General features: G+C 35.1%; 1 protein-coding gene and 1 long non-coding RNA gene across 2 annotated transcripts in view; one reads left to right on the forward strand and one right to left on the reverse strand.

The window, feature by feature from the left end:
* LOC106668496 overlaps positions 1-15,735 on the reverse strand; it is a 53,777-nt gene extending 38,042 nt beyond the window's left edge. Inside the window, exons 1-2 of the long non-coding RNA XR_001340755.2 lie at positions 15,322-15,735; positions 15,154-15,230 (exon numbers count right to left, since the gene is read on the reverse strand). This is a non-coding gene — a long non-coding RNA (uncharacterized LOC106668496). The remainder of the gene's footprint in view (positions 1-15,153; positions 15,231-15,321) is intronic.
* Positions 15,736-18,002: 2,267 nt separating this feature from the next.
* On the forward strand, positions 18,003-27,185 carry LOC106668532 (mRNA export factor). Its single transcript, XM_014397384.2, has 9 exons — positions 18,003-18,155; positions 18,327-18,506; positions 22,742-22,834; positions 23,402-23,575; positions 23,634-23,705; positions 23,768-23,921; positions 26,263-26,393; positions 26,464-26,658; positions 26,975-27,185. Exons 2-9 carry the CDS (start codon positions 18,327-18,329, stop codon positions 27,056-27,058), a joined length of 1,083 nt encoding a protein of 360 aa, XP_014252870.1. The 5' UTR covers positions 18,003-18,155; the 3' UTR covers positions 27,059-27,185.
* The last annotated feature ends 795 nt before the right edge of the window (positions 27,186-27,980 follow it).

Below are 27,980 nucleotides of genomic sequence, written 5' to 3' on the forward strand. Positions count from 1 at the left end.
ATGTGAAACGTTACTCCCTTTATAAGAATATTTTGCTTTTTATTTTTTTCTCTCGTACATTTATGTTATAGGTAACTAACTGAAGTCAATTGCTTTCATCTGAGCGCAAAGTAGTGCGCTTGCCAAGTTCCAGCAAGGTGCCATGTGTATCTTTAATAGAGTCAAATCATCCGGTTTTTCTCACCCTCATATCACGATTTCCTCTTGGACGAGCTTTGGAAATTGGAAACGTAAATTAAGCTTAGGTCGCTTAGGACATTGTAAAAATTTGAGCAATGTTATGCCTTTTCGGAGGGGGAGAATTTCAAAATTTCCAGTTTTGTTACTGTCTGACTCACTGATCATCAAAATGATAAAGAACTTGCCGAAACAAGCTAGAAACGAGAAATTCTGTAAAGAGATAGATTTTATATAGCAAGCAAAGGAAAAATCTGAAAATTGCAATTTTCTCAAAATTAGTGCCGATTTAGGTGGAGGTGTATTTTCACCATCAAAATTATAAGGTACTTCCCGTGTAGGTAGAAACATGAAAGTTGGTACAAAGGTAGGTTTTATATTGTAAAACAGGTAAGAATCTGAAAATTGCAATTTTGCCAAAATTAACGCCGCTTTAGAAGGGAATTAAAAGCCAGACCTGACGACCATCATGAATAAAAAATCTCGACACCTGAAAATGAAAGATTGTACTTGGGTATCTATTGACACCGCCCAAAGGGCTAATCTCTCAACCCTCAACAGAGGGTTAAACTATCTTACAAGAGAAAATCTACGATATACATAATCGCTTCTGTGCCGCGACAAAACCAAGAGATGTCCACGACGCTGAAACGGGCAAAAAGTATGATATCCCAACAAAAGCCTAACGGTGAAAAAAAAGAGCAGAGTTCCAGACCTCCTCCAAGAAAATTAGCTTATCAATGTTATGATATTTACACTATGGCCAAATCCGTTCTTTTTTTAATCCATGACTGAATAGAACTCAAAAGAAAAGATAAAAGTTGCAGACTCCCTCCCAAAACAGATAGCCTAACAAAGTAGTGATATCTACTTTGTGCCTAACCTCACTTCACTCCTACTTTTGTGAGTGCAACTTTTTTTTATTGTTGGTTAACAAGTAGCCAGTTTCTGAACGAGGACTAAAACAACAGGACCATGCTGCTCCACCAAAACCATGTATGCTCACACAAGAAAGGTGGGTGAAGAGAAGGTAGAGAACTCAGAAGAAAATAAAAAATTTCAGACTCCTCATTATTCATTCAGAAACATGGTATACCATGGGCTTTTTCATAGTACATAATTTTTAGTAACTTCTAACTAATCAATCTTCATACTACTGGCACCAGCATACATTCTAATGTATATTGTATGCAATTTAATACAACGTACGTATAAAATAATTGTGATAATGACGATTACAGAAATAAACAGATTTGTTCTTTGAATCGTTACTGCCTTTGAGAATAAAGAACGTTCCGACCTTTTATCGACCAGTTTCTAGAAACAGCCGGGTGGGGAGTAAGTGAGACTCTAATTAAATTAAATTTACTGAGGTTAATTTAACTGGATGCACACTTTTGAGACAACGTTTAAATGTAATTAGAAATGGTTTGAAGTGTTTAAAAACGAAACAAATGTAGAAAAAAAGACAGTTCAAGATAAAGAGGAAGGAAATGTATACATCCTCTATTAGTTATGTTGCCAAACTTAGAAATAAACAGTATATAAACTTTCAATGCATTACATTACTGAATTCAAAGTATCGACATTTCATAAAACATTTTAAATAAGAAAACTACCAAAACTTTTAAAAAACATATACTGAAAGAACTGTTTGTTTATGATTATTGTTGATTGGTTTAAGGTTGTGTTAGGTCACAAGAGGTCATTTTGTCGGCGCGGAAGAGTGTAAAGGAGAGACGTTGAAGAGAGGGTTTGAATTAGTGGAATGGTGTGGAAGGAGAGCATGGAGTGGAAGCTGTGAAATCGTCTTTGGATCATGTCATCACGAATGGGTGTCTATGTCTTTATGGATGGTTTGGTTAGTGACATAGAAAGGAGCGTTGAAGATTCGACGGATGATTTTTGATTGAGGTCTAATTAGTATCTTTTATATCTAGTGTGAGTGCTCTTTGTAAATTTGGGCCCAAGTAGGCGTCTTAGTTGTCCGTATCTTTGGTTCTGTTCTTGTCTTTTTGTTTTATGTCATGAGTTCTATGTAAATCTGCTATCTAAGTAGTAGTACTTAGTACTTCTAAGTGTAAACGTCACGTGCCGGCCCTTTTGTTCATTTAGCTTGCTGCCCACTGCAATAGTCCGTAATGAGGTCTAGGTGATCTTGGGTTGGTTTTGCTGCAAGAATGAGAACAGAATGTGAGGTGAGGTTGCGGTGGGGTCCGCGAAGGCGACCAAAAGCTAACGTCAAATTTTTATTAACATTTGCGTATTCATCTTTTCAGTTATAACTTATTAATTGTTAAGAATTACTATATGTTACTGTTGGACAATTATGAAACCATGTAAATAGGCGGACCTGAATCAATCCGTGGAAGAACGTTCAAAAACACCTGATTACATGAAAACTATTCTTGAAAATTTTGACTGTGCAGGCTAGATCTTATTAAAGAAAATAGATGCTTTGAAAAAATAAAAAATACTATAAAAAGATGTGATCATAAAGGTTACTCTACGTAGACATGTTCGAACAAATTTACTACAATGTTTACAAGAAAGGTGAATTTATTCACTAATGAAATGTACGTTGAAATAATATCTGAAAATCTGCAGAGCTTTCTAACTAAGATTATAAGTAAAATCGCGTATTATTTCTAATTTTTTAACTGAATTATTTTTTTGTTAGAAGATTCTTAAGAATAAATAAGCCGAAGGTCTTGGGTTCGAATCCCGCTCGTGACACTAACTTTTTCATTTCAACCAGACCTTACATTCAAAGAACAATTAATTGAAAGGAGTAATTTGGTCAATCAGACCACTAAACATAATGGACTTAAGAATAAACTAACTTTTATAACTCATATCGTTTATCGTAGGAATAAAATATAGAAGTATGAGACCAATTTTTTCCTCAAAACATGACATAAGGAAGAAATTCGATGTTACCCATCTGCTGGTAAAAGAATATTCACTGAAGAAGTAAGCAGTGAGGTAAGCTACAGGAAAAATAGAAATGCGAAGATAGGTAGACCACAATGATCGTTAGCGACCGTATAGATAGTTGTTTAAGTCCACCTGAAGTTCGAACGAAGAGAATGTAGTGGTTGACCGGAATGTACGACGGCTAGAGACAACCGTTTTATTGCTCTTACCGCAATAACTTAGCATACACAATAATCGCCATTTATCTGCGTTCTTGGTAGGAAGTGAACTCCAAACTGTCCGTAATGTAAGGGTAGCCTCTAAAACAGTCATCAGAAGGATTCGTGAGAATAGCCTATCTCTAGATGTCCCGTATCAGGTTTTCTACTACTGGAGAAGAATCGAGCAGCAAGGCGACTGACTATTCAGCATCTCGCTTGAGACTTGAACAATGGAGGCTGTGTATCTTCACAGATGTGTGCAGGTTTGGTGGCCAATCAGATGGCGGGGACAGTGGATTACGCTTTGCTACATGTGCCATCGTGAACCCCCTTGTCAAAGGCAGTCTGTTATGGTATGAGGTGGAATCAACGTCCAAGACCTCACCGAACATCATACAAAATGGATATTTAACTGAACGAAGGTACATTGAGGAAGTTCTTCTAGAAGCTCTGGACCCATTCGCTCCATTTATGGTGAACAACTTCGGGTGAATGCATGCATGTGATGATGCATGTATATAGCTCGACTCATTACTTGGAGAATGTAGGGATTACCACCAATGAATTGTCAAGCATGTTTTCCTGACATGATAAGGAGACGGGTTAAACATCGTTCTCCGCCTCCAGCAAGCGTTGACCAGCTCCAAAACGTTTCTGTTGAAGAATGAAATTCTGTTTCACAAGACGAAATCCAATTGCTTATTTACTCTTGACTAGGAGACTTAACACCATCCACGAAGCCAGAGGATGTAATATGCGTTATTAAGAGCAAACAATTAATTGTTAGTTACATTTTAATCTACCAGTAAATGATTTTCCGATGCTTTGGTGAACTGATTAGCATGTTATAGATATACAAACATATTATGTACGGTAGCAGTATACGTATACATATGAGATGATCAATATTGCTGTCATGAAAAAGTATCGTCACATCCTCTCTCTTGTGCCTAGGAAGAAAACATCATAATAAACGGACTAAAGATAATGATTAACTTTCAGAAAGTTCAGTCGTTTGCCCGTCCATTCTTCTCGGAGTTAGACATTTCTCAACCCATTGTTGCCAAGTACCAACTGGCACTCCTGAGCGCCCTATCAGAATCATAATGAAAAGCTACTCAAACGGGCCAAATTCCCCGGCTGATATGCTTATTTAATAAATGCAAGCTCTTCGAAGTAAAGAGGTTGCCAAAAAGGAGATGGCAGTCGTCTTTTGTTCAACCCTTTTGAAGCATAACGACGCAAATGAACGATTTCTAGGGAGAAAAAAAGTCACTGCACTATCTTCAATAAATAATAATCATAAGTTTAACGGAATAAAAAAAATAATTAAAATAATATTATATTCTTAAATTTAATAATTAAATATTATTACATTCTGCCTAACATTACTTAGCAGTTAAAAATAGTTGTTGTTATCGTCTTTTCATTATGAAAGATTAGCAAAACTCTGTTGTGAGATGTTGTCAAACAAAATTTGAGAATGGTCCGTTACAGCGTATTCACATCATCTTATAAAATCAAATAACTAGTAACTAACAACAATTTTGTTGAAATGTACCAACAGCAAAAAAGATTTTTTGTTTTGATATAATTTATCTTCTTAGTTTAAAGTAATTTTTTGTAGCTAGACGAAACGAAGTAGAAATTATTTTTGCCGTTAATGTCGTGTTTTTCTCCAAGGGTTCGCAGCAGCAGAGTTTTTGAAAAAAAAAAGTCCATTTGTAAGTATGTCGGGTTCGAATGCAGGGCCGCTGGATTCGAACCCGGGACCTTTACCTTACAGTGATGAGCGCCGTCAACGCCACCTAAGCTATATACCGTTGCGGCCACCGACACCCCTAATATCGTGTTATTTGATCAAAGGGAAAATCTATTTTAATTCATTTCTATTGAAGGGTGGATGGAACGTATTGGATAAATAAATGGTAACCAAGCACGGAGAAAATAACTTTACGACGAGTAACATACGAATCGTCCTTTTCTGAGGGACCTTCACTCCTTCCTTAAGACATTCGACCTAATAAAAGCCCAGTATGGATTTCTGGGCGTGAATTTTGAACTATTTAGAACGGTCAATTTGTCCAAATAATGTTGAAAAAAAATTGCAAATAAAAAAACGTTTTTAAATAATTAATCTTTCTGTAAGGTATTGGCTGAGATAAAAAAGTCAGTGTCCGAGTGGATCGCAGTCACGATAGCTCAAGTGGAAGAGCAGCGGCCTATTTAGCCGAAGGTCGTGGGTTCGAATCCCGCTCGTGACCCTGACGTTTTATCTCAATCAATACCTTACATAAAGATTAATTAATTTAAAGATGTTATTTGGTCAATCAGACCACGAAATCTAATGAATTTAATAAGTTAAATGAAATATATCTTAACTAAAGCTCTCCGTGGCCATTTCATTTGTCGCCGAGAATCGAATAGATTACACGACATTTGAAAAATGGCCAAAAGGAGGGCAAATTGGAAACGTTGGATTGTGATGGGAAGTCAGTATCTGAGTGGATCGAGGTCACGATAGCTCAAGTGGTAGAGCAGCGGCGTATTTAGCCGAAGGTCGTGGGTTCGAATCCCACTCGTTGGACTGACTTTATTATCTCAACCCATACCTTACATAGCGATTAATTAATTGAAAGATGTTATTTGGTCAATTGACCACTCAAACATAAATTGGTTATAAAATATTGTGAATTCGTGGTAGGATTTTACTCACGGTTCTGAGCGAGAGAGTTTGGTCTCATGAAGAATTTCACCAAGTTAATCGAAGAAGATCCAAGTTGAGCTGTTGGACCTTTAGTTTTCATCAACGTAACCGGGTCAATTTACAGGAGACCTCGAAAACGATAACGTGTGCACCGGCCAAAAATAACGTTTCGAACTTTCTTCGCTATTCTAAAGTCTGACATTTCGGTGCACTTTTACTACCGGTGATGGATTGTTTATAATGTAATAAAAAACCATAAACGATAGTATAAATTAAATTGGTCATTGGGTGGCATGTTATGTACAAATTAATGCTCATGCTATTTATGACCAAGCATTAACTAAATATAGAAGGGTCTCCGTCTTCGAATCCCTGTACTGAACAATATACAACAGTCAGAATATTGTTAAAATTGAATACTATCACCTTGAAAAATGGCACAAAGGAGGGAAAATTAAAACAAAGTGGGGTTGAGATGGGAAGTTAGTGTCCGAGTGGGTCGAAGTCACGATAGCTCAATTGGAAGCTGCATATTTAGTCGAAGGTCGTGGGTTCGAATCCCGCTTGTGACACTGACTTTTTTTATCTCAAACAAAACCTTATTAATTGAAAACTATCACCTATTATAAGATCCATTGGGAAATAATTACAGTCATCTTCAGTGGATCGCAGTCACGATAGCTCAAGTGGAAGAGCAGAGGCCTATTTAGCCGAATAATGATCATGCTATTTATGACCAAGCATTAACTAAATATAGAATCCCTGTATTGAACAATATACAACAGTCAGAATATTTCTATATATACGAAATCTAATGAAGTTATTAAATAAATTAAATTTTCAGTATTCCATGATGACGCTAAGCCTCTTATTGCGTCGGTGACACAGCGACAATTGTTATGATTGGACTGGGTCGCATCCACGTTCGTAAATACTGATTGGTTTAATTTCATTCTGGATATTCTTTATTTTTTCTGTTGCTGGAGAATAGTTAGTTTGATGAAATTACGCCTCGGATAAATAACAAAATTAGTGTGAATTGTTATTATACAAACAAAAGCGATTACAATTGATTCCGTCATACATGAAGATTAGCGTTTGATAGCTTTTAAAAAAGAATCGGTAAAATGGTTAACGTTAATCGGTTTTATTCTTCTTTAAAGGAAAAACCTGTTGAAATCTGGATTAAAGGAAAAATATATTACACGGCCAATAGCCGAAAAAGAAAGGTTGAAAAAATTAATCCCGATTTTAATAAAGCGTTCAAAAATCGCTTTTAATAACACGGCGAAGTTCGCGCATTAATTTCAGGTTATATCGCATAATTACACCCGTACTTCGATCAGCATGTTTATTATAGGATTAATATTTTCCCAAGTCGGCCTCGGAGAAATAATAACGAATTTAACCGGGATGAAGTGATTTAACCCCCATAGCCTAATTATTTCTAGGAGAATAATTCAAAAACTTTCGTGATTTGACGGAGGGGGAGGGTGAACAATCTCTTGCTTTTACCCCCCAGGAAAAACGGTCTGAGAGTTAGGGTTTAATCAATTTCAACGGTTGGATAAAAGCCCTCTTATAAAAAATGCATGCACTGTGATCGGCTGGAAAGGTTAGGGAGGGAAGGCCTCAGAAATAATCTGATTTTTCAACATTTTGAACAATTTCTGCTATAAAAAAACCTGAAGATCTTGTATCACATCTAATCCTTTTTTCATTCATGTTTAAAGAGAAAATAACCCCTTTACTAAACCTTAAAATCGTGTACAGTTTTGCCTTATGGTATATTTTTTCCAAATTTTAAGTAAATATGTACAGTCGGCTCTTGTTAATTCGAAATTTGATCATTTAATTTCTTGATAATACGAACTCCTCACTGTGATAAATCAAAAAAATTCTGTGTATTTTGACACACACGAAATATTTTTCGTAACATGGGTTGAGAGATCTTGCAATAAATCGGAACGGAGCAGCTTCTTTATATTTATTAATTTATAATTACTCTTTATAATTCGCACTTTTTCCTTGTAATGTCCTAGGTACAGTTTACTTCCTTGCAGCCTGAAGTTTCTTTGATTTTTCTCTAATTTATTAGAGCATTAGATCATTAGCCGTCATTGTTTTGCCAATGTTCGCTCAGCACTAGTCACTTTGAAAAATCATTTGGTCAAAGGACGGACGCGAGACGACATTGAAACAAAAAACGCTTTATGATTTTTTTGTTATAATGCATAATAATATTCAATTTATTGGATCTATTTCCACTTTTTCATTATTTCAATTAATTAATCTTTTTATGTAAGGTTTTGGTTGTAATGAAAAAGCAAGTGCCGCAAGGGGGATTCGAACCCAGGACCTTCGGCTAAATGCGCCGCTGCTCTACCACTTGACTTCGATCCACTCGGACACCAACTCCCCATCACAACCTACAACCTTTCGAATTTTTCCCTCCTTTTAGCCATTTTTTAACCTGGCACTAGCTTTTTCATTTCAACCAAAACCTTACATAAAAAGTTTAATTAATTGAAAGAAACAATTTGGTCAATAGACCAATAAATATAATGGATTTTTCATTATTTTACGATGTTTTATATATGTACAATTTAAGTAAGAATTTTTCAAAATGCACATCTTTTTTAATAATTTGATTTTTTCTTTCCTCTTGATAATTCGAACAACTTGAAGATTCGGATTATTTTTGTGGTCCCGTGGGTTTCGAATTATACATATATGTACTATTGTACAGGGTGTCCTTTTTAGATGGCCTGGCTGAATTTATCTTGAACCAATGACGCTATCAAAAATAAGTGTTGTGTGCAAACAATAAGGGTTTAATATTTTTTTAGTTTCAAATGTTTATCTTTTTTGGAGAAAAATTATACCGGATACCTCAGGCCTGGTTCAACTTCAAAATTTCAAATACATCCGTCCCTATACATCCTGACACATCATTATAAAGGATGTTTTACTCTGAAAACAGTCTTGCAATTGGATTTTAAATTGGTCAAAACATGAAAAAGTTATGGCAAAAAGTTTGAAAAAACGCATTTCGTTTGTTTCGTTGATATTTCCAATAATTTTCTACTTCACTAAAGTAAACATTAATGGCCTTTATTTTTTACATTCTGTCATTGTTTGTCAAACTCGCATTATGAGAGCAAATCTTAATTCCTGGAAGTAAATAAATTTTACGATAGCACCTATTGTTTAAAGTGTCCCATTCAAAATGAACAGAAGACCACTTTTTTCTGATCAACAGCGAGTTGATATGTACGACTGCTTTCTTGATATTGCGCATTGTGCAGTCGAGTACTCCCAGAAATTTCCTAATCGCCCCAGAGTAAACCACGAATACCATTAGAGGTGACTTTTGATTTATCCTTCCATAGGGTGTATGGAAGAACGTTTTGTTCAGCCTTCCAAATCGACATTTATGCAAGGAACATTAGACGCCTGTCATGATCAGAATCCCGAAGAAGTCCCTGAACAAGATGAGAGCGACACGACTAAAAATTATAAGTCCGGAGTGCATCTCTAATTTTATTTTTTGAAAAACCTAGAACCCTTTCAACATTTTGGAGAAAGGAATTCGGATTTTGCGAGCTACGATAAATATTCACCTCTTGGTCGAAATTATGCTGCCGGTTTCTTTTGGGCATTACTTTGTCATTTTTGACCAATCTAAAATCCGATTGCACCATTGTTTTCAACGTGAAAAATCCTTTAAAATTCACTAGTTTTCGTGGTCCGCTTGACGAATTATTATCTTTCAATTAATTAAAGTTTTTAGTTGAGATAAAAAAGTCAGTGTCACGTGTGGGTTTCGAATCCACCTTGAAAAATGACAAAAAGGAGGGACTATTCAAAAGGTGGGATTGAGATGGGAAGTTAGTCTGCGAGTGGATCGAGGTCACGATAACTCAAGTCGTAGAGCAGCAGTATCAAGCCGAAGATCGTGGGTTCGAATCCCACCCGTGACACTGACTTTTTTATCTCAACTAAAAACCTTAATTAATTGAAAGATCGTTTAAAATAATATGTCAGGATATAAGGTCGTATTTGAAATTTTGAAGTTGAACAAGGCTTGAAGTACACTATATTTTTCAAAAAAAAAAGGTATAAATTTGAAGCTAGACTATTAAACAAGTATTTGTGCTTTTTGATAGCGTCATTGGTTCAAGATAAATTCAGCCGGGCCATCTAAAAAGGACAACCTGTGTATGTGCCGTATAAATAAAATATAGGTCTGCAGGTGAAAATTAGTTTGATCTGAACTCAGCACAATGAGGTTATCCATCAATCAGGAAAATTAAATTGGACACGCGGTATTGTATGTATCAGAAAACCTAATCAGAACGTCAACGTTCTAATTTATCAGGTGGAAAAGTTTCATTCTAAAAACACACATTTTGTTCAATGGAAAACAGTAGAAAAATTCAAGTCTTCAGCATCGTGACTCAAACAACTTAAATATTTTAAAATGTAGTAATATCAATTAAAAATGTACTGAGGCTGTATAAAGTATAAAACTTTTTATATTTATATTCTAATTGATTGTGAGGTCACCATCCCTAGCCATTCCTGGCCGGTTCCAGAAGGATTTGTTGAACCATGAAATACACGAGTTGGAGTATTTGGTCGCAAAATCAACTTCTCAGACACCGGAGGTCATGCACTTTCACTTCAGCAATTCAGAAATGAACATAATTCAATCTAAACTGATAAAACAAAAATAAAGCCATGGATAACTATCATATTCGACAGCCAAGGAGTCAACAGAACACTTAACGCGAATAACAGTTAATTAGGGATAATTCTAAATTTCCTGACCGTAGTATGCAAAAACGGTGTCTCGGCAAAAACACACGCAAAAGTTGGAAATGAAAAATCTGATACCCGTGTAGGAAAAAGAGCTGCTACACCAATGACAGGAAATGTCCCTTCTGCGGGAAAATAATATAAATAATTTTATTAGGTTCCGTGGTCCGCTTGACCAAATAAATTCATTTCAATTAATTAAGGTTTGAGATAAAAAAGTCAGTGCCACAAGCGGGATTCGAACCCACGGTCTTCGGCTAAATACGTCGCTGCTCTACCACTTGAGCTATCGTAACTTCGATTCACTCGGACACTAACTTCCCATCTCAACCCCACCTTTTGAATTTTCCCTCCTTTTTGCCATTTTTCATTTGTTTTCATTTGTAGCCGAGAATCAAATAGATTACAGGACATTTGAAAAATGGAAAAAAGGAGGGAAAATTCAAAAGGTGGGGTTGAGATGGGAAGTTAGTGTCCGAGTGGATCACGATAGCTCAAGTGGTAGAGTAGCGGCGTATTTAGCCGAAGGTCGTGGGTTCGAATCCCGCTTATGACAATGACTTTTTTATCTCAACCAAAACCTTAATTAATTGAAAAAAATATAAATAATACATCAAAATAAAATATTTATGATAATAATACATAAACACATATAAATAACATCCTATAACACTCAATATATAACTTTAAAAAATACCCCGGTGCTTTACCACCTGAGCGTAACTTCTGTCTCCGAGACACCAACTCAACAAAATTTAAATTTTTCATCTTTTTCTGCCAATATTGAGCTGGCAATTGATATGAGGAAGTTGCTGCCACGAAAGCTCAGATGGTACAACACCGGGTACTAATCCGGATGTGGGATTGAATCCCGCTCATCACACCAATTTTTCAACTCAACCTTGTTTGCATAAAAATTAATATATATTAAAAAACTGGGCAAGATAACTAATAAGAATAATTTTAAAAATACATATCCCTATGTTTAATCACCACTTTTCATGACCAGGTATATACTATTGTTAAAACGTATGTTTGAAATGCATTATAAACAGCTCAAAAATAAATACGGATATTACCAATTTTGTAATATTTACTTTACCTAGAATTTTTGTTTTATTTTTATTATAAAATGCATTAAAATTTATTATAAATTATTGTGTTTTTACTGAAGGAAAATTTAATTGAAGGATTTTGAAAAATTATAAAAGAAAAGGTTTTAATTGCATAATGTTGTTTATTGGACACAATAATTTTTTTAAACTGTGTATAATGTGCCTCTGTTAGCTAAAACCTTTCTGCACCTGTTAGGCATAATTTTAATAAGGTTGTCACTGATCTCATAGGAAATTTCACTCCATAGGTTGTTGCTGGTCAACTGGCTGCGGATGGGGAACGAAAAGTCTTCTCTGCAACGCATTCCACATGTGCTCAATAGAATTGACAATGGAGGAGGGGGCAGATGGGAAATTCCCAGGTTTTCTCAGGATTGATGAACAATTCTGACTCTATCTGGACTCGCATTGTCATCCAGAAATCGAAAATCCCTGCCTATAAGAACACTGGTTTGAGGGATGTATTCCTCGAAAATTTCTTGAACATAACGGACTGGGGTGAAGCCGCCTTCGACAATATAGAGTCCAGTTCGTCCTACAGTTTAAATCCCAGCCCAGACCATTACGGCTCCAAACTGCACTGATGGTAGCCTGAACTGGAGCATTGTACGCATCCCCTGTTCTCGATAGACTTTATGGCGCTTGCTATCACTATACAGACACAAACGCAACTCAGTAAACATAGCAGTATTCCAATTGGTGTTTCCTTCCAGGCGCTTGCTGCACCATATTCTCCTGAGTTGCTGCAGGTGGGCAAACAATGTGAAACCAACTTCCCACAACCGATTATGAATCGATAAAGGCTTTGTCAAAACTTGTACTTGATTTAGGATCTGGCGGGCACTATGGAAAGGGTTTCTTGCAGCAGTGACAATATTTCTGTCCTCCCTTAGCATCGTAATGCGCTGATTCACTACCAGGCCTCCTATTGGTACGTCCAGTCTCTCAGAATCGGCCTAAAGCCCGGGAGATCACGCTCTGAGAAACTCCAACTGCCTCTGGGATATCCACTTGCAGGTTACCTCGAATATTGCAAACTTCTAGTTCAAGTTGATGTCTTTTCATGGTTAAAGAGAATACAACTGGGTTAAAAACAAGAAAAGGTGTTTGTTTACAAAACGAGTAATGATTATTTGGAGATCGTGAGATACGGTCTTGTGTGACGGTTTTAGAAAAACATTTTCTTTATCGGACCACGTTTCGATCTTTATTGAGCTCATCTTCAGGGCCTGGGATTTATAAACATTGTTTAAATTTTACAAATACGTGTAGGATATGAAAAAATGAATTTATACAATGCTAGAAAATTTTAGATTTAAAAAAATGAATTTATACAATGCTAGAAAATTTTAGATTAAAAATGTAAAAATCTAAAATTTTCTAGCATTGTATAAATTTTTTTTTTTTTATCTAAAAGTTTAGGTCAATAAACACCTCACAAAATGAGTATGTTTTATGTTTAATCCGTTATTAAAAATGAGGAGTAACATTTGTTTGTTTTTGGTTTGTATTTTTGTATTTTCTATTTTTTTTTTTTTTTTTTTTATCAAACTAACAAGAATATATCGGTTAATTTAATTTACATAATTAGAATAAGGATAAATTACAAATATCCCTATTCATTTTTGAGCAGTTTAGTTTTCCAGAAGTTTCGCCTTGTACCTGTACGCTTGAGAGCTTTTGACATAACTTGAGTCTATTAAGTAAAAAAGTGGCTAATGAGAATAACTGAATTGAAAGTTGAACCAAGCTTTCTGCATTGATAGACCCGAATCCTGGTAGCTAAGTGGGAATATAAACACATGAGCTAGTGGTGAAAAGCATGATCGAAATTCTTAACTTTCAGTCGCCTTTCAATCACATTTTTTGATTAATTAAACGTAGTGGTCAAATGTAATCAACTTTTATCGGTTTTTCAATAGTGTATTTCATACTTTTCACAGTAGAATTAACAAATCGAAGACCGTAGGGATGGCCTTTCCTCATGATTAATTTTTATGTAAGGACATCCCTCCTGATAAATTTTAGCCTAATTGTGCGGAAAACTATCCTTCGCTAAGATCTCTTCAAGGGCGACTGGGATAAAACTAGACCACTTAGACATAAACTGTACAGCATCATTCATCAAGGTTTAAAACAGAATTTATTACTAATTTTATTTTAACTTCTTCAAGCGTAGAATAAACGTATTTTTAATTTAAAAAATTTTCTTTTTTTATAACCGGGACGAGGGCAGTACTAAGATAAATTGTTACTATACATTTGTAAACAAACTTTAAGCAAGAATAAATTGTAAACGCCATTAAACGAAAATGACAAACACTAATTATCTAATTTTTCTGTTTCTAATTAGTTTTTTTTTATAACTATTGTCCGCTAAATTACACAAGAAATTGATGTAAATAATTTGATAGAAAATGTGCAATCGTCCTGAATTATTTTCATATATTTTACATCGGCACTGTAAAGAATACAATTAAACTAATTAGCTCTCCGTTTCATTACGTTTATAAGTTCCATGACGTTTTACTGTTTGTAATGGGTTTTAATGGTAATGTTACATCATTTAGAGTTGGTTAATAACGTTGCTATGCTCAATCAAAATACGTACTGTTTTATCCACCATGTTAAATACATTGAATAATAAACAAAATTGAATGTTTGTTTTATTATTAGAAATTGTAGATATGGACTGTGTAAAATAACTGAATGCAGTAAGATTGAATTCTTGGACCTCTCCTTCGCACGATATCTACCGCTGATATTCCTATCCTTCCAGAAACAATTCTCTTCACTTTTGCCCATATAAAGGTCCAACAGAAACCTTCAAATCGATTTGCATTACCTCGACGTTTAGACAGAAAATTGGAGAATTAAATGCAACGAAGAGCTAATTCATTAGCTTCACACTCAGACGTACTACACTACCAATGTTTATTTTAATGGGATTTCACTATCCCCTGTCGAACATGCACATTATCACTTGGGTCTTTACCTGGGTAAACAACTTACTTGGAATCCGCACACAAGATTAAAACAAAATCAGCTAATCAGACTTTACAAAGTTGCATCACCACCACTCGACAGACACATACCTCCACTTAACCTCAAAAGATTAATGTACACCATGGCCCTCAATTAATAAATTAATAAAAATAGACCAATAAGAAAAATTATTAGAAATATTAATACTTACTCTGGGAAGCCGAAGGGAAAATTTGCAGGTATCAAACTGATGTGAAGGGTTCAAAATTAGGTCGCAGAACAGAAGCCCTGGAATCGTAAGTAAATAACATTGTAGTGAGATGATATTTGAATTGTAATGGGTGAATACGATCAGTAGACATTTTAGAAGTGTACTTACAAAAAAGAAGTTGAAAAATGTTTTAATCCTTTGAAAAACACCGATTTTGAGAGAGCGACGATACTGTTAGCCGGGCAGGAGAGGAATAATCAAGCTCGGGCCTACCCAGATACACATTTGTATCGGGTTTGTACAAAATTATTGCAGGTTTTGAAAATTTATTTTGTTTTCGCAGGTACTTGTCGTGTAAACAAAGCTGATTCTTCAAATCTAACAGTTTGGGTGGTGCATGGTGCAGCGATAGTTTGAGAGATTCCGTCTTGGAGATTCGATCTCGAAGATACGGAAGCGGTAAGCCTTTCGTTGTGGACGACAACAACTCAAAATGTCGATTGACAAACATTCATGTAAGGGGAAACTTCAGAAGAGGTTAGTGTTGACCACTAACCCTTGTTCGCTACCTGGAGCAATATGATAAAGTACCACGGTACAAGTGGGTAACGCACGAACTAATCGAAACCCAAAGAATTCGACCCTTTGAAATTTGCACGTCTCTTCTGTTGCGCCACCAAAAAGATCCATTTCTATACAATGGACTCTGTACAACAACAGGAGGCGTACAGATCAGTGGTGGCAGATTTTATTTCGGGAAATGAAAAAAAATGTTTGCATAAGAGATACAGTTAACAGAGAATAAGAAAAGAGATAGAAAAAAATTAACAAAAATAGGTATTTCTTACGCCAACCCTCAATAAGAACATTTAAATACAGAGGGTTGGAGATAGTTACAGTTACATTATATTATGCAAAACAATAGTTATACGTGAGGTCATGATATGAGCAGTTAAAAAATTATATTTCACACTTCTACAAACTTATGATTTGAATAACAAAATTATTTACATATTTTACCAAAATGAGAAGATCTTTAAATATTACAAATGACATGATTTATTAAATAATTTTTGAATTTATTAACATTACTAAAGTCATAAAAATTGAATTTAAACTGAAGTGCTGTTTTTAAACAAACAATAAAGGCATGTTTGGCAAAAATTTCAGAATTATTTTAGGCAAGACAATTTTTCATTTTTTAGATAAACGAGTAGAATACACATGCAAATTATAGCTATGTGTTTTAACTTTAAATATATGAATGCATTCGCCAAATACAAAAGTTTTTTAAAATGTTTTGGCGCTTCTTCCTTGTCCAACCACTGACCAGTACGCCTCCTGTTGTTCACTAGAATTTCCTGAATTATGATGAAACTATCACAGCAGAGAAATATTACCAAGAAATTGACAAAATGCACGGGAATCTGCAACGTCTTGTTGGTCGATTAAATTTGAATATTTTATTTATATTCCTGTCCTAAGGGGCCGATTCTTCTTCACGACAACGCCAATCCACATGTCGCAATGCCAATCTTGCGGAAACTAATTCCGTCTTCCGCGGCGGACAAAACCCGTCGTTAGAAAAACGCGGCTTGACTGTTTTTGAAGCACCCAGCGAATTCCGCCGGCCGATGACACCATACGCTTCCATTGTTTCACATTGGTTCAGTAGGAAGCGTCATTCCGTCCTCCGCAGCGGACAAAACCTGTCACCTGGAAGACCTAGCTTGACTGCTTTTGAAAAACGCCAGCGTGTTCCGTGGGGCGGACGCGGAAAACGCTTCCTACGAATATGCTTACATTGGTTAAGTAAGGAGCGTCATTCGTTCCTCCGCGGCGGACAAGCTTTTGAAGCACGCCAGCGGATTCGGAAACGCTCCCATTGGTTAAGTAGGGAGCGTCATTCCGTCCTCCGCGGCGGACAAAACCCGTCTCTAGGAAGATGCGGCTTGACTTCTGAGCGTCATTCCGACTCGTCATTTCATCCTCCGCGCCGGACAAAACCCGTCTCTAGGAAGATGCAGCTTGACTGCTTTTGAAGAATCTCAGCGTATTCCATCGGCCGAACCCGCCGGCGGATGTCACAAAACGCTTCCATAATTTCCCATTGGTTAAGTAGGGAGCGTCATTCCGTCATCCGCGGCGCATAACACCCGTCGCTAGGAAAACGCGGCTTTAAGTACAATATATAACCTTACCGCACCCTCCATATTCGCCGGACCTCTCGCCTACACACTTCCACTTTTTTACGTATTTTGATCACTTCTTGAGGGTTAAAATTTTTAGAGAACGCGGTGAAACCGGAATTACGTTCCAAGACTTTATTGTTAGTCGAAATAAAAACATATCAGCGGAATAAAAGCGCTTATTACACTTTGGCAAAGATGAGTAAATTGTAATGGGAAATATTTCCAATAAATCTTTATATTATAAAAATTAAAAATAGTTTGGACTGTCTTTTCAAAACCTGCATTATTTTCGCACCAGCCCAATATCACAAAGACAAATTTCGGCGATTTTTTCCCCAGACGTTTTTCCATTCACTGTTTCCACCAGTAGAAAATATAACTGTTGACTGTATGAAATACCCGCCAGATTCTTAGCAATGAGTACCAGAGGGTATGAAGGGTTAATAAAAAACGATTTAGGATGAAATTGCCTCGAATTTGTGAATAAAATTACTATCTCGATTAAGTATAAAAATTAATATTTGTTTCAATTAGAATAATAAGTGAATAATTAATGAAGTAAAATGTAATTGAAATGTGTGAAGAGGGTAAATAATTCGTCGCCGAGTTCAAATCGAAAAGGCAGGGCTTTGCAACGAGGCAAACTCGAAACGGCGAAACAGTTAACCTGCGAGGAGTTTACACTTGATAAACACCCAGGTCTCCCAAGCCAATTGAACATGTTCAAGCAGTTATAAGTTAAACAAACAAAAAATAGTCGAATTTATCTACAATAAACAGAAAGAAACGTGTTGAACTGACAAAAATAAGGTAAAAATTTGTACTGATCAGAAATACGCGCGGTTTTATTCATCGCAAGACGAAGACGTGCTTAGATATAAAGAAATCACATTTGAACTAAAATATTTCCATAAATTTTATTGTCGATAGTTTTATTTGGCGGCGTTTTAATCATCGAATTGTTTTTCCTCAATTTTGCAGATGTTCAGTCAGACCGGCCTCAACACATCGGGGACGTTCAGCTCGGTCACCCCGACGTCGGCGAATCCGATGAAGGATTTCGAAGTCACGTCGCCACCAGACGATTCGGTCTCTTCGCTCGCGTTCAGCCCTTCGACCCTGCAGCAGAACTTTCTCATTGCAGGCTCTTGGGATAACAATGTAAGTGGAAAAATCACGCGCTGTCGGACACAAAAAAAACCATAAACGTCTTTTTTTATAATTCGATCCTCAATTTGGTGTGTCAGACGCATTTCGCCATCTTCAGTGTGTCATGGAGATGTTCTAAAGATACCGAAATGTTGAAACGCGTCTGACAGACCGACCCGGCAAGGATAAGCAGATCATGTTCATCAGTAAGGATCAAATTAAAGGTTCATCCCCACATAGACTACAGGATGAAATCTCAGGCCTTTTTTATACTTTGAATCCTTATTGTTTACTTTCTTCATCTAGAGTGATTCTTTGATGCGATTTTGGAAAAGGATACTGTGTATCAAAAAAGTATTGGAACACATAACTTTACTTAATATGTGAGATGATTAGTGACCGTTAATCAATAATTATTCAGAAATTGTGAGATGCGGTCTGGTATGACGTAGGTTTCAGAAAAACATTTTCTTTATCGTGCCAACATTTCGACCTTTATTGAGATCATCTTCAGGGCCTGAGATTTACAAAGATTGTTTAAATTTAATAAATACATGTAGGATGTGGAAAAAAGTGAATTTATACAATGCAAAAAAATATATTTTTTTTTTATTGAATCAAAGTATTTCCACTCACTCAAAGTGTTTATCTTCTATGTAATTGTGCCAGTTTTGCGTGTCGTGTTGAGACTACACACGCAGGAATGGCACAATTACCCAGAAGATAAACACTTTGAGTGAGTAGAAATATTTTGATTGAATATAAAAAATATATTTTGCATTGTATAAATTCACTTTTTTCCACATCCTACATGCATTTGTTAAATGTAAACAATGTTTGTAAATCCCAGGCCCTGAAGATGATCTTAATAAAGAAAGAAACGTTGGCACTATAAAGAAAATGTTTTTCTGAAACCAACATCACACCAGACTGCATCTCACGATTTCTGAATAATTTACTTAATATTTAATTTAGTAAAAACGATTTTTGGGGTTAGATTTAATTTCAAACATTGGGAATTGAACCAGAGTGATTTGTTGATTTTTGAGCATGAAAGTCTTAATCTATAATAAAGTGTGTGGTGATTAGTGACCGTTAGTCGATAATTATTCAGAAATCGTGAGATGCGGTCTGGTGTGATGTTGGTTTCAGAAAAACATTTTCTTTATCGTGCCGTTTGATCTTTATTGAGATCATCTTCAGGGCCTGGATTTACAAAGATTGTTTAAATTTAACAAATACATGTAGGATGTGGAAAAAAGTGAATTTAAACAATGCAAAAAAATATTTTTATATTGAATCAAAGTGTTTCTAATCACTAGACGCAGAAAACAAACACTTTGAGTGAGTAGAAATACTTTGATTCAATATAAAAAATTTTTTTTTTTGCATTTATAAATTCAGATTTTTCCACATACTACATGTATTTGTTAAATTTAAACAATGTTTGTAAATCTCAGGCCCTGAAGATGATCTCAATAAAGATCAAAACGTTGGCATGATAAAGAAAATGTTTTTCTGAAACCTACATCACACTAGACCGCATCTCACGATATCTGAATAATTATTTATAATAAAGATATAAAAGTACTTGTTTACTAACTGATTTTAAGTAAGTGGAGGTAATATTATTGATTGTGTTATAATCCATTACTGCTTGGACTAACAAATTAATAGAAATGATGAATGGTGGAGTGAGTGCGGTGTTCAATCCTTTTTAAAAAGATAGTTCCTACTCACTAGTTGTTTTGTTACTATCTGGATTTCGAGCTTTTACCTCATCATCAGGTTGAAGGAATTCTACAACCTGATGATGAGGTAAAACTCGAAATCCGGATTGTTGAAAAACAACTTACTGTGAGTAGGAACTATCTTTTTAAAAAGGATTTAACTTTACTTAGGTTCCAGTTTAAAAAAAAAATCAAAAATGTATTTTTTGAATATTTTTATTTCATAAAATATTTAGAAAAATAGATAATTTAAAAAGAAAAATTGAATCTGCATAACATAACAATTAAGTGAAAACATTCACTTTTACCCAGTCAAACAGAATTGGCACACTTAACTTTATTTAGGTTTCAATTTAAAAAAAAAATCAAAAATGTGTTTTTTAATTATTTTTATTTTATAAAATATTTAGAAAAATACATAATTCAAAAAGAAAAATTGAAAATTTACGTCACTCAACAAAAATGTCAAAAAATTCACTTTTACCCAGTCGAAACAGTATTGGCACACTTAACTTTATCTAGGTTTCAGTTTAAAAAAAAATCAAAATGTATTTTATAAATATTTTTATTTTATAAAATATTTAGAAAAATACATAATTCAAAAAGAAAAATTGAAAATTTACGTAACTCAACAAAAATGTCAAAAAATTCACTATTACTTATAAGTGTGTAGTATTTAGTGACCGTTAATTAATGATTATTTGGAGATCGTGAGATGCAGTCTTGTGTGATGTAAGTTTAGAAAAAGATTTTATCGTGCCAACGTTCCCATCTTATTAAGATCATCTTCAAGGCCTTGGATTTACAAACATTGTTTAGATTATACCATTTGTAGATTATACAACAAATGAATTTATTCAATGATGTACACAAAATAGAAATTTTAGGTTTAATCAAAATATTCGTACTCACTCAAAGTGTGTGTTTTCTGTGTAGATGTGTCATGTTTGTTGTCGTGTTGAGAGTGTTAGTAAGATGTCTCAAATACATTGATTAAACCTAAAATTTCTATACTGTGTACATCATTGTATATATTCATTTTCACACCTTACATGTAATTGTATAATCTAAGCAATGTTTGTAAATCCCAGGCACTGAAGATGATCTCAATAAAGAAAGAAACATTGGCACATTAAATAATATGTTTTTCTAAACCTACATCACACCAGACCACATCTCACGACCTCCAAATAGTCAGTACTTATAAGGTTTTTATGAATTGGATGCTACTAATATTTTGTCATCATACCACTGGCATCTATGACAACCTGTAGCCTCTTGGCATCGAATGAAACAAGATTTTGTGCCACCTTTGTCCACTTTTACGCCATTCCTCAAATAAAGTTTCTTTGGATACATTTTTGGAAGAAATTTTCTTTTTCTTATTTTTAGGTATAACAATTACGATAGGTGTTCTTTTGTATTTATATCCAGAGACTGTAGTGGCGGGGAATGTTCTACAACACCATTGTTTTGTTTTTGATGTGTACTTGGGGTCATTATCTTGTTGAAAGTGATCACCAGCTTTTCAGTACTAGTTTTTAAAGTATGCTGTAAAATGTCAACATATTTCCCGGCATTCATAATATTGTCAATGAAGGTCAAGTTTGCCTGTACCATTCCATGACGTGCACCCCCAAACTAGGATACTTCCACCTCCGTGTTTTACAGTGGGCCTCAGATGGCAAATTTGAAACTCAGTATTAGGTTTTCGCTAAACATACTTGCGGCCATCAGATTCGAAAATGTTGAATTTACTTTCATTTGAAAAAATAACATTTTTCCAGAATTCAAAAAATTCTTCTGTTACCATTCATCAGTAGCAGGCCAATAAGCTTTTATTGTGCGAAATGGACTAATGCTCCTAGAATTTCATATGCAGAACTATCATTACCAGGTTGCAGGTTGTGCAGAATTAGTTCCTTATGCTTGCTACATGCTCTTTCCATTGTAAACGCATGTTGGAACTTCACTCTGCAACTTGTATGTATTAATTTTGGAATACCTCAGAAAGGCTATCTTTTAAGTCCCCTCCCCCTATTTCCTCAACAATAAAGCTTGTAGGTAAGTGTCACAAGACAGAAACTCTGCTGCAAATTTCTACTTTGTCTTCTATTATATTATTTTTCCAATAAATTATTCATTCAATACATTAAATCTGTGTATTTGAGAAAAACCGTTTACAATGCTTCATCTGTTTCTTGTTTTTATTGTCATTTGTAATGCTTATTTTGAAGTAGTTTTTGTTATAATACAATCTATAATTCTGGCAATATAATTTTGAACTGATCTCACAATAGAAATGAATTACAATGATACATTTAAATTTATTGTTGTTATAATTTTTTTATTCATGTTATACTTCCTATAACATGTTTTTAAGGCTTTTGGACAGGGAAGAGTTTCAATTAATATAATACAAATATCCCCTACTATTAAAGAATACGGAGTCAGCAACAGCACAGAAGGAAGAAAGAAAAAAGTTTGTTTTAATGTTTTTGATTTTTTATGTTTCAGGTGAGATGTTGGGAAGTGGAACAGTCAGGAAAAACCATTCCAAAATCAATGCAAACAATGGGTGGTCCAATTTTGGATGTATGTTGGAGCGATGTACGTATTACAAAATCTTTAGTTAATTATTTTGTCTTGAACTGCTAAATCGTGTAGCATCTAATCAGTTATTTGCAATCATGAAGTGCCTGATGGTCGTCATTTAAAGGCAATCTGATTAATTAATTCAGTACCACTCTGATTTTTTTTTATTGCAAAAAGTTACAGGATTTTTGTATTTAAACATATGAAATCATTTTATGTTAAGAAAGTGGGCCATTATCTCATAAGGAAGATGTAGTTCGACCTTTTGCCATTGACCAAAGAAAGAAGACATTCTGCATATTCATCAAACCTTTTCACAGGCAAAACACTTAGTTTTGGCTGCTGAAATTTTTTTTTGCCTAATAATGATACAATATTACTAAAATCCCATTCAAGGAATGAGAGCATTATTTTTACAAAATAATTGAATACACAAAGTTCATAATGATAAAAAAATTATTTTAACACCTATCGAAGCCAGAGTGGAAAACAAATAGATTATAATAGATATGTAGAAATGTTAATCAACTTTTTATTTATTTATCTTTATTTATGTATTATATTTTAATCAATTTATTTAAGGATGGTACAAAAGTTTTCATGGCAGCTTGTGACAAGCAAGTAAAATGCTGGGACCTAGCCAGCAACCAGACAATTCAAGTCGCAGCACACGATGCACCAGTGAAAACATGCCACTGGATCCAGGCGCCGAGTTACTCTTGTCTTATGACAGGATCTTGGGATAAAACTCTGAAAGTAAGTAATAAGCATAAATTTATATAAATCCTTGTGCAAATAATAAATGTTTCTTTAGTTTTGGGATACAAGAAGTGCTCAGCCCATGCTTACAATTAATCTACCGGAAAGATGCTACTGCGCTGATGTCGTAAGTCTTTAAATGTTTAACGCATAATTTTTTAAGACAAATTGTAACACATTTTATTTTAGGATTATCCAATGGCTGTTGTCGGTACAGCTGGAAGAGGCCTGATCATTTATCACTTAGAGGGAAGGCCTCAGGAATTTAAGAAAATCGACTCGCCTCTCAAATACCAGCATCGGTGTATCGCGATTTTTAGGGATAAAGAAAAACAACCAACTGGTAAGAAAGACAACTTGTTAATTTTAAAATGAAAAGCAAAATGCCAATATGAAAAGGATAGCAGGCATTAAGGTGGAGGAATTTTTTCCAAATAAAACTATTGGGTGGTGGCTCAAAATAAATTTATAACAAAATTTTTATTTGTTTGTGAAATTTCTTTAGAATACATTCAAACTTCAAATCCATTTGTTGTGACAATCTTTTCCATCATATCTATTTCTTGTGACATAGGCCAAAAACTACACGTGTTTTAACATTTATTAAATGTTAAGATTTCCTTGTAGAATTTACAAGGTTTTGAGTTGTTTCCAATTCTGGCTAACCAGAATGAACAGAAATTCCCAATTTAAGAATTTAATAAATTAATGGGTTGCCTGAAAAAATGCAGGTTTTCACGTTTTCTGCCAATTACCCCTCTATATAATAAGAGTTTATATTTTTGATGGATTCTTTTATACGAATGTCAACCCTTTTTAATCCTCTTCCAAGCAAAAATGTTTGTTTACCTCAGTTGTATTTTTTTGTCACATGGAATAATTCAGTCAACGTGTGATTTTCACGTAATTTTGTTTTACAAGTTTAAACATAGTCAGAATGATGCCCAAACAGCCAGAAACACTAATGAAGTCTAGGGCAATGGCAGTGTGAGGGAGAGAACTGTTCAAAGATGGTTTAAAAAATTTTGAGGGGAGACTATCTTTGTAGACAAAGAAGGTCGTGGAAGAATTTTATAATGTTCTGCGAGCTTTGGTCGAAGAAAATCCTAGAACAACTGATTGAGAATTAGCAGAGAATTTTTCAGTTAAGAAATTGACCATTGGATAGTGACTCGACAAAGGAGAAGCAGCAGAACCACATTTTCCAAAGCCCCCAACTCCTCAAAACAAGGTGATGGTGACTCTTTGGTGGGTTTCTTTTTCATTACTACAGCTTCTTCTTGAATCCTGGCAAAACAAAATTCAAAATTTCTTTCAAATTGAAACAATGCACCAGAAATTGGCATTATTTGGTTGTATTAATAACATATTAATAATCTATCCTAAATTAGGAACAATGGGGTATTTTTATAAATAATCTGCCATTGACCCTAAACAACACACTGCTGACACTATTTCACCATCACCATTCACACTAATAAATACACGCATTCAACCAAAACACATAGAATATAACTAAGCAAAAAAACCATGTCCTCTAAAAAACAGAACAGGGTCTCAGAAACCGACTGATGTGCTCAAGAACTATTCTTAAATATGGTGGCCGGAGCCAAGGCAAGACATGCCTCTATGACCTGGGACACATCAAGCAACCTTTCTCTGCATAAGGGACACTTGTACAGACTTTGGCGCAAAAGCAGATGCCCATGTGTCAAGTGTGTATGGCCAATTCTCGCAGTTAAAGACAAGGCCAGAGCGTGTTCTCTGTTCAAGAACATATGAAGATCGAGAAGTACGGATGATACAATGAGCCATGCCTACAGAATCTCGTTTGAGACTGGCCGTAAAATCCCTTTGTCTCTAGGTTCCAGATCAGTCGATCGTTCAGGAAAAAATGGACTCCAGGTCATTACTCAAGCAGGTTATCAACAAAATCGGAATGTAACTATCTCGTAGCCAGACTTGGGTCCCTACCTTCTTTAAGGATAAGTATGATGAGCATCTCTCGCTAATCGGGATACAAGCCTGAATCCCATATGTTGTTGAACAAGTCCAACAAGCAATGCTTCCTGGGGGAGGTGGCGAATATCGTATGGGATACTGCCTCACCCGGGGCTTGAATTCCAGGTACACTGCAACTCGGACTCAAATTTCCCATTGCCAGCAGCATATTGTACCCTTCATGGTGCCACCGCTGAAATCAATCTCAATACATTCCACCTCGGTTTTCCTTCGCTGAAAGCTATCAGAATATGCCTTGGAACTGGACACCATGGCGAAGGGTTTCACCAGTTCTCTGGATGCTACCATCTCACTCCTAGGATCAGTGGTCATAATCAGCACTGATGGAGGTTTGGATTGCCCAGAGAGGGCTTTGACCTTGTCCCATACTTCCCTGGCAGAAGGTGCACCAAGTCCCCGCCTTGCAACCACCTAAAGGGAAGTGTGGGTCTGGTGGAATGTGGGAACTGGGAGCCATTTCCCTTTCCATTATGAGACTTTGAGTTAGCCTCCAGGTCAGTAGCCCTAGAGTGTATGTAATGTTAATGTGCTTGTCAATGTAGGCATATGTGTGTTATGTATGTGGATGCAGTTTACCCTTGTGCCCGGAATTTTATTATGTTTTATTATTATTGTATTTTTACCTTTAAAATAAATTAATTAAATTTGTCTAAATGTTTCAGGCTTTGCTCTGGGGAGTGTTGAAGGGCGTGTAGCTATTCAATATGCTGCACCATCTAACCCGAAGAATAATTTCACATTTAAATGCCATAGGACAAGCACGACGGCTGGTTCTTATCAGGATATTTACGCTGTGAGTCTTTTAAACCTGAAATTACTTTAACACGGATATTTATTTTTATTTTTTTTAATGATTGTTCAAGGTGAATGATATTGCTTTCCATCCCGTTTACGGCACGCTTGCCACTGTCGGTTCTGATGGAACATTCTCGTTCTGGGACAAGGACGCTCGTACAAAGCTCAAACCGAGCGAGACGATGGAACAGTCGATAACATGTTGCGCCTTTTCCCACACGGGGCAGATATTTGCCTACTCGGTCAGCTATGATTGGTCAAAGGTAAGCCAGGTTGTTATAAATAATCTGAAGTGGAATCTGTGCCAATCCTCAGCTCTGGGGGTGAGAGTCCGTGTTTAAAACATACCATTTGGACCTTTGCCAATGATAGTAACACTCTGCCTTTTGTGACCTGTAAAGAGATATCCTTTCCTATTATACTATACAAGATCTTTTAAACTTTTTTTAAAATAAATATGCATTTCTGTATAAATATTAATATAAAATACAATTCAAATAAGTTTAAATTCTAATTAATCTCTTTCAAAATAAAATGGAATCATTCTAATTGTTACTAATCATATTTTTTTCTTTTCAGGGTCATGAATTTTACAACCCAATGAAAAAGAATTACATCTTCCTGAGACCTTGCTTTGATGAACTAAAACCCAGAAGTACTTAATTATTGGATGCTTTCTCCCTACAATTTTCTTCATTTAAACTCTGTTGATTTTACAAGCCATTCTGCATCATTTTTATAAATATGTCTATAATTTGTGAAATAAAATAGTCACCCCATGTCTTATTAATCTATGGTTTATTCATTTTTCCTTGTTATTTTCAAAAATTGGGTTTAATTTTTCCTTCAAAGAAACAATTAAACAATGGCAGGTGGACTTTGTGGGTCAGAAGGGAGCCTTCTGGTATTTTTAGCAATGACAATGTATTGGCAAAGGCCTAATGAAGATTTTGTACTAGTTTATCTCAACTATATTAACATTTTAATTAAACTTGTTTGGAGATCTGGCTTTTTGTTAAAATAGTCTAAATAGAACTTATTTCAAGGTTAATACGATTCTTGTTCTTATAATTTGAAATGGAAAGTTTTCACAGTGTTCTATTTCTGCACTATTGACTGAGAGATTGCTAAACAAGGGTCAGTGTTCATATCAGGTCGAATTGACTGCGGCTTCAGTTTAAATGCAATTCTATTATGTATAATAAATAAATACAACAGTGTACATTTTTCAAAAGTTAATATCACAGTAGTTAGCCAACAGTTATAAAACACATTCATGTTGCAAGAATATAAAGACCACAATTTTCAAGATATTGTGAACAGCCAATCTAGAAAATTTCATAGAAAAAACATGAATTAACTAAAAATTCAACCAACTAATAAATTTTCTCACGGGGTTATTTGGTTTTGTATTTATGTAATAAGATTTTATAGATAGATTTTTGTACAACTATTTTCCATTAAAAGTCCGTGATATATTCTGGGATTTGAACCAGTTGAAGTCAGAAGCCCTAGTCACTCGACCACCCTTCTATAATGAGTATGGTTAGAACAAAACAAAAATGTTGTAATGAATTAGATTCTC

The sequence above is a fragment of the Cimex lectularius genome, unplaced genomic scaffold, assembly GCF_000648675.2.
Source record: "Cimex lectularius strain Harlan isolate CLEC.00 unplaced genomic scaffold, Clec_2.1 scaffold144, whole genome shotgun sequence".
Taxonomy (NCBI): Eukaryota; Metazoa; Arthropoda; class Insecta; order Hemiptera; family Cimicidae; genus Cimex; species Cimex lectularius.

Coding starts and splice junctions, on each gene's coding strand:
- LOC106668532 (XM_014397384.2), top strand. CDS start 18,327: ATGTTCAGTCAGACCGGCCTCAACACATCGGGGACGTTCAGCTCGGTC. Junction 22,835..23,401: donor TGGATGTATGTTGGAGCGAT/GTACGTATTACA, acceptor AATTTATTTAAG/GATGGTACAAAAGTTTTCAT. Junction 23,576..23,633: donor CTTGGGATAAAACTCTGAAA/GTAAGTAATAAG, acceptor ATGTTTCTTTAG/TTTTGGGATACAAGAAGTGC.